The sequence below is a fragment of the Aplidium turbinatum genome, chromosome 4 (assembly GCF_918807975.1).
Source record: "Aplidium turbinatum chromosome 4, kaAplTurb1.1, whole genome shotgun sequence".
Classification (NCBI taxonomy): Eukaryota; Metazoa; Chordata; class Ascidiacea; order Aplousobranchia; family Polyclinidae; genus Aplidium; species Aplidium turbinatum.
Genome location: NC_137475.1, coordinates 25,906,117 through 25,918,506, shown reverse-complemented (window position 1 = coordinate 25,918,506; position 12,390 = coordinate 25,906,117). Strand labels below are relative to the sequence as shown.

The following is a 12,390-nucleotide window of genomic DNA, read 5'->3' as shown; positions in this document are numbered from 1 at the left end:
CATGATTTTTTTGATTGAGGTTTTTTGGATTATTCTTGTAGGGAATAGTATCATGAACAACCCCTATCAACAAAATTGGTTAAAACAAGCTGAAAGTGTGTGTTTTTATTTTTTGAAATCACGAATCCAACACATAAGGTTTTTGTAGCCCCTTTCCGAAAATGTCTTCGGGAAATTCCCTTTCTACGTCACACCGGTGAATTGATGAACGATTGTAGTTTTTCACTGTTCAGTTCAGTTCAGCTGTTTTTATTTCTAACCTTCACAGCAAAGACAATTACACGACAACATAAAGACATAAACTGCATTAAGACAGCTGAAAGCGACGTTTCATTTGCTTAGTTGAGGTTTAGGCTACAAAGTAAACTGTTAATTCATTTGTAAAAGTTATTTGTTGGAGCAAAAATGCCTGGAAGATGTGTTGTTTGGGGATGCAGCAATAATCCGAAGCCTGGGATAAGTGTTCATCAGTTTCCCAAAGATCCAAACCTGTTTAAAAAATGGCAGAAATTTGTTCAACAAAACCGAAAGTATTGGAAGGCTAAAGCAAGCTCACAAATTTGTTCCGTACACTTTGACAGTAACCAATTTGAAGAATCGAGTCTACAAGTACAATTGGGGTTTTCAGGCAGGTAAGTTTCTACAGCCTAGCCTGGGTTAGACTGCATTTCCAATAGTGCTCATTGCTGCATTGCTATACTAAACTACCATAGTGTTATTAAGCTAGACTACCACTGTCACACATTAATTGGGTTAGTCTAATGTCGTTATTTCAAAGTTGATCTTTGATAAGGTTTACAGCAGGACAAGAAAGTTTTTTTTTTTAAATAATCTTGAGAGTTAACTAAGATAATTAAACTTTCAGTAAAAGGATTCTCAAGAAACGTGCAGTTCCATCAATTCTTAGCCTGCGGCAAAACGTAGCTTGTACGTCTACGGCTGAACCACATGCAAAGACAGAGAGGAGTGCTGTCAGAAAGCGCCGAGTTCAACAAGTAAATTAGCTACCATAGCTAGCCTATAAATTGCAAACCTACTAGTTATATTCTCTCATACTATTCAGGTTTTGTGTTTATACTACGTGAAGGTTAGTAAATTATCTCGTAGCCTACATATAAAGGTGTTAATGATCAATTTTCTTTTCTACTCATAAGACTGCCTTTAAGTACCGTACTTTTTCTTTAATTAACACATATGTTAAGTTCTATACTGGCATGTCAAGTGCACTGCTGTATTAGTCTACTTAGAGAGTATTTTATGTGGTACTGATGCCAAAAAATATTTCAGCTTTTGCAACATGAAGTAACTACAGTGCATTCGAAAGAAACCCAAAATATTGGTAGCAGCCTTGTAGATCAACAAGTGGTGTCTGTGGAAACAGAGTTAATTGCTGGTCAAAACTCTACTAGTATAACAAAAGAAGCAATTGATGAACAGGAACAGCCTTTGATGATTTATGAAGCCATGTTTATAAATCCACAATGCAAAGTTGCAATGACCCAAACCGTTAATGTTTCCAATACCAGAAGTATAGGTAATAAACTTGTTAAATAGGTTACTAGATGCTAGCCTATCGATGTTAGTCGATTTCATAATCATGCTACACTGCCCAAGGTTTAAAATAAATTATTTTTTCCTTCTTCATCAAGTTGTAAATAACTTATTGTACTGCAGTGAAATATATTGTATGTAGGCTACTGGTAAATTGTTACACAATCCACATGTGCTAAAAGTTTTCAATGATCCACTAAAGTTATTGTAGTGTCATCCAATAGTTAACATTGCATTAAAAGTATCAAAGATTAATGTTAGTGTTACAATGAAAAAAAGCAAATCCTTCATTGAGACAATACCACAGTCATAATACTACTGTAAACATTAGTTAACATAACATACATACTAGTTAACATAATTTATGACTAGCTGTATCAGCCACATTTAATTTCTGCAATGTTTTAGGCATCCAATGCAATGTACCGATAAGATGTAGTGATGCCGCAACTCAATGTGTAATACCGGTAATGGATTTTATTCAATCTTCTACTCCCATCCATAGTGAAAATGAAGAAGACATGCATGAATGTTTGGATGAAGATTACAATGAATCTTATGATTCCATTTCTTTCGAATGTAATGAGTAAGTGATGCATAATATTCTGGCTTGTGTTGACACTTGGAATGTCTAACTGGAGTTCATAGCTGCCTATTGAGCTGGAGTAGGTCAGGTCTTTATTGGCAGAATGCCTCAATTTGTCCAGCTACATCCACTTTGAAACATGTATTGATATTTTCTTTGTATTTTCCAGATCAGAAGCTAATCAAAAATCAATACCGGAAAATAAATATGTGATTTTCCATAGCATGCTCATGAGTTTGTTTTTAATCTGTCAATTATGTGGTAAGGCAGGAGCAACAACTTCCAGTACATGCAAGGGAACACTGTTGGCAGTTAAACAAATCTGCCATCACTGCCGTCAGTCTTACAAATGGTTTAGTCAGCCATTTGTGGGTGGAATACCAGAAGGAAATATTTCGTTAAGTTCCTCTATTTTGTTCAGTGGAGCACTACCTACAAAAACTTTACGTTTTTTGCGCTTTTGGGGTGTTCAGTGTTACGAAAAGCGTACCTTTTTTCGACATCAAAAAAAGTTTTTAATACCTGCTGTCAACCATGTCTGGAGTATGAAGCAACAGAATGTACTGCAAGAAGCAAAGAAGGATGTTAATCTTATTTGTGGTGGTGATGCAAGATGTGACTCTATGGGCCACTCTGCTAAATACGGAAGCTATACTCTGATGGATGTGAAGCAAAACCGTATTTTAAGCATGGAAATTGTCCAGGTAAGTTTACATGTTCTTACGATGCTACTTGCTACAAAATCGTGTCCTGAATTATGTTATGTTGTATTTTCATCTTTCAAAGGAATATATATAATATTGAATGGAGTTACCCACAATTCTGATGTCGTAATTTTGCTATTTCCGCAAATCACAAATGTAATGGAAAGCTCCCCAAAAGTTACATGAGTATTGTATACAACGAATACATGTTTTCCCTCAGTAGTTACTACTGTTCTACCTAATGTAAGACGTGTGTTTAGAGTAATGAGGTCAAGGGAAGTTACCACATGGAATTAGAGGGATTGAAAAGGTGTCTCCATACCCTTTCTAGTGCTGGAGTCAACATATGCACATTGATTACGGACAGACACCTGCAGATACAGAAGTGGATTAGGGAGGATCATGAAGAAATGACGCATTACTTTGATATATGGCATGTTGCAAAAGGTAAGCGCTAAACATTGAAGCAAAGAAAACCATAAAACGATTAACGATCTAAACAACAAGTTTAACTCTATTAGTCTACTCATTTTTCATGTAGTTTAGTTTGTGCCAAAAAAGATCTTGCTAAATGCATTAGTTATTGCAATGTGAATGGAGCATTTAGTGATCTAGTCATTCGTAAACCATTTTATACTGCAGGCAACTCGCTAATTCTGTAAATTTCCTTTGGTTAAGGTCTTTCGAAAAAACTTGTTGCTGTAGAAAAGAAGAAGGGATTTGAGCTTGTTTCGAAATGGCGACAAAGCATTATAAACCATCTGTATTGGTGTGGTTTGACAAGTGATGGAAATGGTGATTTAGCTTTAGCTAAATGGGACTCTCTGCCAAATCACATATGTGACATCCACACTGGACACAGTGAGTTATTTCCTTCGTGCTTACATCTGCCACTTGCGAAAAGGAAGTACTTCACAGCAGGTTTGTTCTGTACTTATTGTCTTTATTAACCTCAAGTGTGATTGCAGTAACATAAAAGAAGGCTGTTTCAAAAGCATGCTAACTGCTTATATTCGCTCAGTGTTGGATAAAGTACCTTGTGCAATTTTCGACTTGGCTTTTAAGTGTTTTAAGTTGACATGTGAAGTTTAGTAGCAAGACTCTTTATTTTCAGGATCTGAATGTTATGAAGCTTTGACAGGATTGTTGGGAAGCAAGAATCTACGAAAAGATGTCACGAAATTGTCCCCGGAAGGGCAGACGTTTTCCATAGAGGCCTACCACAGTCTTGTCAATCAATTTGCACCCAAAATGTTTCACTTTGGTTATGCTGCCATGAAATGCAGGTAAGCCATTCAGCAAATATTCTGCCTAACCATTGTTAAAGAGGCTTTTAAGAATGTAATAAGCCTACAGAGTTATAATGCAATGAGATTGCTAAAAAACAGCTTGTCATCGTCAGTAATCAACGCTTATGTTTAACTTTAGATTGTTACTTGCGGCCCTTCATTACAATGAAAATAGCAGAAAGGAGCAAGCTAAAACAAAAGACGGAAATTTGCAGTTTTCTCTTTCCTTTCCAAAAGGCAAAGGAGGTTCTCACACGCTAAAAAAGATAATGCAAGAATGTACCTTCAGTAAGAATACATGTCTTCTAAAATTGAAATATGTGCTAAAGTCTACTTAAACAACCTAATAGTGCGTTTATTCGTTTCTAAAACTCATAAGCATTTGCTAGTCCCTAAACACTCAGCCAGCTATTCTTCGACAGTTGCAGCTGCTTGCTTCGGTTAAATTACGCGATGAACATTGACTAGAAATATATTTTATAACCCTTGCTTTGCAGGTTACGTTGCTGAACTTATAGCTGAAGTGACTTCAAGAGTTGAAGATGCTAGTAATGACATTCCAGAGGAGTTGTCATGGGAAACCCCTCCTCCTTTATGTCACAATCTCAAGCGTCCAGATAAACAGAGTGTCGTCAACAATCATATATCGCGTTTTCTTACAAGCGCACCAGTTAATAACAGTGAAAGTTCATAACCTTATAGATGTACTTCTGTGTTTTTTGAATGTACGCCGTACAGCATATTATTTCATATTTCGCTTTCGTTTGGGATTGGTGGTCGTATTAGTTTATCTTTCATTGATTTCATTTTTCACCATTGCCATTTCTTTGACTTATTGCTTAATACCATCGCGGACATACTTAACCGCTATAAAGTAACTTACAATGCAACATAAGTTAGTAGCCTATTGCACCATATTTGTATCAAACTAGATAACACACATTGGTGAGTCTTGTAAAAGTACTTTATTAAGGGGGCGAAACATTACGTATTAAACAATAATATCGATATAACCTAAGACTTGATATGGCTTCTTCAGAAGAAGCCATATCAAGTCTTAGGTTGTTCTTCAGGTATTTACAGTTGAAATCCAACGAAATCGTCCTCATTGTTTTGGAGCGAGAATTGGGTTCTTATACAAGTCACGGCGCATGCTGGAAGAACCACTCTAAGGTTTCGACCAAGGTACCCCCAACACCAACGGGCTAATTGCCTATATGCAATGTGCCTATGGCGCTTATGTTCAGGAGCCCCATGAACTCCATACTGCTGCTTGTACTGCAGCCAGGCAATTTCTAACACATCCACATTGAGACAGGCTGCCTGAAACCCAGGGTGCTCTGTTATGCACTTTATTTCGCAGCCATACGTCTCCCGTCCTTCTCTTACTTTTTGGGCAATGCACTCTATTTCGGTGCAACACCTGCATTCCGCTACTGTTGGAAGGATATCGCAGTTGTCGCACTTGCACCTGTAATTTTATAAAAAAAAATCAAATTGCAATAGCCATACGGCATGCATATCACTTGTGTACTGTGGTGTTAAAATAAACACTGTTTTGATATCAGTGTAAGGAAGTTTTCTTAGAAAGGCACTAGATCTAAAGGTGGATGGGAAGAGGAAACGCGGTCGTCCAAGAAGTGAAACCTGGTGGGTAACGCAGTCTACTACCGGTAGGCCTACTTATAGAAATGCTTGGGATGATTACCGTAATGGTCGCATCGATGAAAAGAAATGTTTATAGAAGGCCACATGTTGTTATATAATAACTTCAAAGTAAATTGAGTAGCCTAATATTGCGCAATGCTACACAGCAAAAAAGTTATTGCCTTTCCCACAGTTTAAGCCATTTATAGGCCGCAGACAAATGTTTGTTTACAATTGGTATCTATATTGTGTAATGCTAATTAAATTTAGTGTGTAAAAATACAAACGCTGACAACATACCAGTTTAAGCTGTTCGTTCGAAGCTCAATATCCGAATCCATTGCTTCACATACTTCAATCTCCTCTTCTGAGCTGCTTGCCAAAGGCTCGAACATGTACGGTTGAACATGGTCGTGATCAGATTGCATCGGAAGATGTTCATTTCCAAAGTCACAAAATACTTCAGCCTCTTCATCAGAACCGCTGCTAAAATCTTGTAATGTCTCCATACCACGTTATTGAAACAAAATAACTTCACTTGCTGCTTGTCCGAATTACTTATTTCTGCAGTGCGATCTGACATCGATGCGAGAGAATTCCCGGTGAAACGTCATCGCTCAACAGTCGCCTTTACGCAGTGACGCGTGTCGGATCGTCAACTATCAGAAAGTGAAAATAAAAGGCCCTCAAAGCACCCCAAATACAGCTCAAAAAAACTTTTTTTTTTCAGGCATTCTTATTGACCACGTATAAAATCAGAAAATCACTTTTGTAGAAAAAATTTTTTTTCATGTCCCTAGCCCTTTAAGTTTATAAAAAATAAAACAGTTGTTATCTTTCCTATGAAAGAATAACTTGCGTTATTCGGTAATCGCAAGTTACACCAGAAGAACGCAAGTTATTCTATAATCAAATGCCTGGTGAACAGTTTCATTCTTTATTTGCCCATTGTTCATTAAAATAAACACAGTGACCCAAAGGGCTATGTTATTTGTACTCGCTTTCTTAACCGGCTCTACTTTTAATCACAGATACTTTTGTTACATGCAAAGTATCACTCGGTCCACATGAAATAACGTGACGAGTCTTGGTTGAACATGTCTGTTCTAAACCTCTCTATTCAGGAAGTAAAATAACAATATCTTGTTGCTATCATTCCACATTGTCAACTTCAGTAATTGGTTTGGAATCTTTATCCTCAGACTGACAAAGCCTTGATAAGTTATTCCTGGTAGTTTCGCATACTTCTAGAGGCTCTTGACTCAGGGTCGCTTACCGAGATTGGCAATTGGGTTTTGTCTTACGATTAAACTACTTTTTGCATGCAAATAGGCCGACAGGAAAGCTCCAGGTTTAGTTTTTAAGGTGTTTCGTGACGAAAAGGAATGTTGACACAGCGCTTTGCTCAGTCCGCTTTTGCCTACACCACTGACTGAGGTCGAATACGTGTTGGTCATGCTATTTCTTGTAGTCTATCGGTTATAATTTGCTCATCATTGCTTATGCTTGTGGTGCCAGTCTAGGGCCGTATTAACCGCTCTCGGCCGGGGGAAGCCCATGGCTGTTTAAGAACCCTTATTCAGTTGGCCCAACGTTTTTCGGCTATTTGAAATAAAAAACATGTGACAATACTGCTGCAAAAGCTCGACATGTCATAGATTTTTTGTATTATCGGTCATCATTTGGAGTCTATCTATTTGCAGTAGGCTGTCCGATTTAACGTATCTTGTTCCCCGCATTGCGAGGTTTAACGCCTACGAAGATCTACTTTGCTGGTGGCAATTCTCCATGCCACCCGGTTATGAGGATCGACCGAAACAAAATCTTCTAGTCGCAGATCTTTCTGAATGTTGTCTGGCCAACCCTTAGGAATTTCTCGAGGGTTATATCCATGGACTGGATATTCTTCGGTCACGCGACTTCTTCCATGCATTGCACGTGTGCATTCCAACGCAGTCTTCTTTATCTCGATATTTTCAAGCTGATAGATGCCAAACTTGAATCTCAGCTCTTCCATCGCCACTTGGTCAGAAAAGCGCTTGGAACAGATCCATCTCACCATGGCATTGTCGTTACAATCAACGAAACCAGTAAATCTATGTTTATTTGGGTAAGATTTATAGAAGGAATGATAGCCTACTATCTTCTCGCTTTCTTGAAAAATGTCTTCAACGGTACAACTTCAAAAACTGTTTAGGGGGTCTTGCATTCGGAAGGAAACTCCACTACCACAACGCCAGATTTTTTTGGAGCTACCTTGTTCTTCGTTTGAACCTTCTTCGCCACTCCGGGGGTCGAGGGGCTCTGCCTTTACCACCCTTGGGCAGTGGCGGCGACGCTGTCTAGATGTTTGGGCAGGTGTCGAGCAGCCATTGAATTGATTCGTCATCCAGTTCATGCACACCATTTGGCGCAGTTACAGATGGTGTGGTCTGCGGTTATGTTGAAGTATATTTTGCGTTCACCCCAGAGTTTTATTACTTCATCAATCTTTGCCCTGTTGTTAGTTTTTGTAATTCAAATGTGATGCAATAGAAAGTTTTGGAGGTGGCCTTTTTCATTGGTAGGAGAGATTGGGTTAAGTGTGCAGTGGGATAAGGTGAGTGACCTCTGTTTTGTGCCTGACGGGCAGGCATCTTGGGCCTCTTAATGCAGCTGATTCTTGTGATATGGGAAACAAAAACACTCCTAAGCAACTATAGATATGCGTAGCCTATATAGTTACAGTGTTCAAGACAGAAGATAGAAAAGATTGCAACAACTATCGTGGTATCTCGCTCCTCAGCAAGATCTTTGGTCACATTCTTCTCCTCCAAGAAAAGTGTCAAGAACAACAACCACCTCTTTTATTTATCTTTTGGAACCTGAAAAAGGCATTTGATAAAGTTCCTCGACCCGCTATGTGGACTATTCTTGTTCGACTTGAATGCGATGACGGCTTTATTGCCCTGATCTGTGCTCTCCATGATGGCACGCTTGGTAGAGTCTGTTACCAAGACACCCCCTCCGATCCATCTTTGTTACAGGTGGTTTCAAGCAAGGATGCGTTCTTGCACCTACTTGATTTTCATTGTATGTGGCTGCAATGCTAAATGAGGTCTCACAAACCACTCCTGGTAACATGGGATGTCGCATGGACGGAGGGCTCTTCAATCTTGCTCGCTTCCGTACAAAGTCGAAAACCTCTGCTCATATAATCCATGAGTTGCAGTTTGCCAATGACAATGCCACACCTGCTCGCCTCGGACTCTTGATGATCTCCAAACGATAGCCACCACTTACAACTCTTATGAACATTTTAGAATGGAAGCTAACGCCGATAAAACTAGGATACTCAACCAAACGTCACCCGATCACATCTCCCCGGAGATTAATATCAACAAAAGACCTCTAGGTGAAGTTGAGTACTGCTCCTATCTTGGTAGCATACTATCAACAGCCCTAATTGCTCGCTTCCGTACAAAGTCGAAAACCTCTGCTCATATAATCCATGAGTTGCAGTTTGCCAATGACAATGCCACACCTGCTCGCCTCGGACTCTTGATGATCTCCAAACGATAGCCACCACTTACAACTCTTATGAACATTTTAGAATGGAAGCTAACGCCGATAAAACTAGGATACTCAACCAAACGTCACCCGATCACATCTCCCCGGAGATTAATATCAACAAAAGACCTCTAGGTGAAGTTGAGTACTGCTCCTATCTTGGTAGCATACTATCAACAGCCCTAACGTTTGCAAAGGATATTGAACACCGCATAAAAGCAGCACATTGAGCCTATAAAAGACTTAACCATCTCGTCTTCAACAACCATATTATATCTAGACTAGAGCTTCGGTAGAGAGTTTGTTAAGCTGCTTTTGACGTTACCACGACGCCAGACACTCATCGACTTTTCACACTGCCTTTTTTCTCAACCCTCGCCTTTCTGCTCGTGTGCTGTTTTAGAACAGCACGTCGTTTTGCTATTCGTTTGTATTGGCAATTGAAGAAAACTCGCGGCTCTACGACGTCACAATCGAGTGTCTCTTTAGTTGTAACCAACCTTGCGCAAAATATTTCACAGCACGCAGAGTTTCTAAATATAATTTACACTTATAACACCAACAGTCAGCAATTCTGTGAACAGAGAACATAAAATACATTTTGGGCAGAAGAAACGCTAAGATATTTGAGAAACTTTTTGTGAAAAGTTTCATGGGAGTGCTTCAGCACCGCAGCACACACAAGCGATCCGCCCTTGGCTGGTAAACATAATTAATTAATTTGCGCTGAAGAAAAAATAGATAAGAACTCATGTAATAATTCATTTAACTTCTTCATGTAAGAAAGGCTAAAACTAGTCCATAACGCACAATATATAATGGTGTGGTTGACCCCCAAACCAACAGAGATAAAGATTTTAGTAGCCTAATGCAAAAATACCTTTAGCTTAATTAGGAAAGTCTGCACGTGGCAAAATACAAACCTCTACCCATATTTTGACTTTTACTTACAATAAAAAAAAGAGGAAAAATAAACAAAGCTTAAATTGACCGGAAAAACATAGGCTACGTTTGTAAATACTTGATTGGTAGCAATGTTTTTTAAAACACGAACTCAGTGACGTATTCCTGGAATTCAACTGCCATATTTTTCACACTTGCATTCGAGTTTTCAAAACAGTAACGTTTCAAATGCATGAACTGGGCAACTTCAGAGACCGGTGACCTACCTTCCTCACAGTCACACCTAATTGCCTACTTTAAAACCAATATTTTTTCAAACCAAGCGAATAAAAACATTTTTTTAAATAATAACAACAACTTTTACTGCAACTTTAATATGCTTGTGGAGCACGTGCCCCTGTGTCCTTAAACACTACGCTATTGTTCATAAGTTATTTTTTTGTCGCATTCAGACATGGGCGTAGTCAGCACAAAATTTCGATGGGGCAAATGAGTATCATTGCACATGTTAATGTACCATTGGCTAGACGTAGCCAAGGGGAGTTGAGAGGGCCTTAACCCAGAAAATTTTGAAAAAATCCTTATAATTGCGCATTCTTATTATTCTGAGAGTACTTTCAGCCTAAATCAATAACTTCCTTGAATGTTTTTCCGACTTTTCCGAATTCGGAATGCGATGTCACAATTGCAAAACTTTATATGGTAAATCACCTATAAAGCTTGGCAGTGTGACGTCAAAACCAACAAACGGTTTATTGAAAAAGCCGTTAGTAGCGAAGGTGTTGTCTAAATTCTAAATACTGCATAAATTTGATCAAAGAAATACATCTTCTTTCAATAAACTTTCCTACAACTTTACAAGTATGTTATTCGCTTACATATGCAAACATATTTTCGGGAGGGGGGGTAAATTTCCGCCTTTGCATCCTTCCGAACGTCGAACCAGGACTCTTATCAATCGGCTATGCAGTTACTGCTTAAAGTTTTCGCACAAATTCTAAATGACATCTGATAAGCAGTGACAATGGAACCTACACACCAGCAAACACTTAAGCCTACCACAATCCCCACATGTTAGTCAGAAACTGGGATTTCCAACTGGGCTACGTTAAAGTGCCTCTGACAGGAAAATAAATTCGCTAAATTTACCTAAGATACCAAAAAGATGACACTAACAAACTTTTCTGACCAGCAAATCGTAAAAAATATCAACAGGCTACTAAGTTACACGCTTGCAAACTTTCGTTGACATCGGCGAATCTAGCACTCATTCAATTGCGAAAATAAAAACGGCAACACCGCTGTGACGTCACAGTAAGCGGGAAGGATACATTCTTTCTCTGTGATGACTTGGTAAAGTATGGTACGGCTACTGCAAAGCGTGAATGTGTGGGGCTCTGTTGATCTAAAGCATGCGCAAATTAAGAATTACCGAAATGAAAAAGTGAACTTATTACTACTATCAGGTTTCGATCAAATAGGTTGAGTTTACTTTTATCAAACAGCATCTCAATTCAATTGAAATTGCAGTTTCATAGGGCTACAACTTTCATACTTTTTTATTTGTCCTAATCTGGCTATAGCCATTTGCAGTGTAACAACGGTATTTCACAAACAGCATCTTTGATTTATGGTTAAGGCAATGCCTACAAATTGCTGTTTATGTGACATTGTCAGTGACAAAGACCGTGTGCTTTCTTTTCCCACTTTCCCACAAAACAAGGTACTGAGAAGAAAATGATCAAAGTTTTCTTCAAGTGTTCGAAAATGGGATGGGCCATACAAAACTAGTCGTATATGTTCACTTCCCCGAAGATGATTTTGTTAATACCACTCAAGTAAAAATGCCTACAGGCATGAGTTGGAGTGTATACTACAAGGTGATGCTCTCAGAAGCAACAATCGGATTGTGATGCCGTCATGCATTGTTTGGCGAATCCGAAACAATTTTCCAGATCCAGATGGCCGTTACACAGGATTTCAATGGCCAACTGAAGGCACATTATGAGAGAGAGAAAGAACTTTTATTTATTTTTGAATAGTGATGATGAATTAAATATGAATGATGATTCGTACGATTTCTTCATTTTTCACTTAAAGTATACTTTAGGTTTTGTAGGAACGTATCCAGTACAGTTTTATTAAACTGCAAAAAACAATA

General features: G+C 38.6%; 2 protein-coding genes across 2 annotated transcripts; one reads left to right on the top strand and one right to left on the bottom strand.

The window, feature by feature from the left end:
- Positions 1-345: 345 nt before the first annotated feature.
- Positions 346-5,130, top strand: LOC145768122 (uncharacterized). The gene is made up of 10 exons (XM_082579594.1): positions 346-632; positions 866-995; positions 1,288-1,534; positions 1,960-2,137; positions 2,307-2,841; positions 3,102-3,288; positions 3,520-3,762; positions 3,956-4,127; positions 4,270-4,418; positions 4,628-5,130. The coding sequence occupies exons 1-10, from the start codon at positions 406-408 to the stop codon at positions 4,822-4,824; spliced, it is 2,265 nt and encodes a 754-aa protein (XP_082435720.1). The 5' UTR covers positions 346-405; the 3' UTR covers positions 4,825-5,130.
- A 77-nt stretch (positions 5,131-5,207) lies between these two features.
- LOC145768124 (uncharacterized) lies at positions 5,208-6,624 on the bottom strand. The gene is made up of 2 exons (XM_082579596.1): positions 6,078-6,624; positions 5,208-5,601 (listed from the first exon to the last, which is right to left on the bottom strand). Exons 1-2 carry the CDS (start codon positions 6,284-6,286, stop codon positions 5,208-5,210), a joined length of 603 nt encoding a protein of 200 aa, XP_082435722.1. The 5' UTR covers positions 6,287-6,624.
- Positions 6,625-12,390: the final 5,766 nt, after the last annotated feature.

Excerpts from the sequence above, each read along its gene's own strand:
- LOC145768122 (XM_082579594.1), top strand. The coding sequence starts at position 406 with ATGCCTGGAAGATGTGTTGTTTGGGGATGCAGCAATAATCCGAAGCCT. Across the intron at positions 996-1,287 it reads GAAAGCGCCGAGTTCAACAA|CTTTTGCAACATGAAGTAAC; the intron begins GTAAATTAGCTA and ends AAAATATTTCAG. Across the intron at positions 2,842-3,101 it reads TAAGCATGGAAATTGTCCAG|AGTAATGAGGTCAAGGGAAG; the intron begins GTAAGTTTACAT and ends ACGTGTGTTTAG.
- LOC145768124 (XM_082579596.1), bottom strand. The coding sequence starts at position 6,286 with ATGGAGACATTACAAGATTTTAGCAGCGGTTCTGATGAAGAGGCTGAA. Across the intron at positions 5,602-6,077 it reads CGAACGAACAGCTTAAACTG|GTGCAAGTGCGACAACTGCG; the intron begins GTATGTTGTCAG and ends ATAAAATTACAG.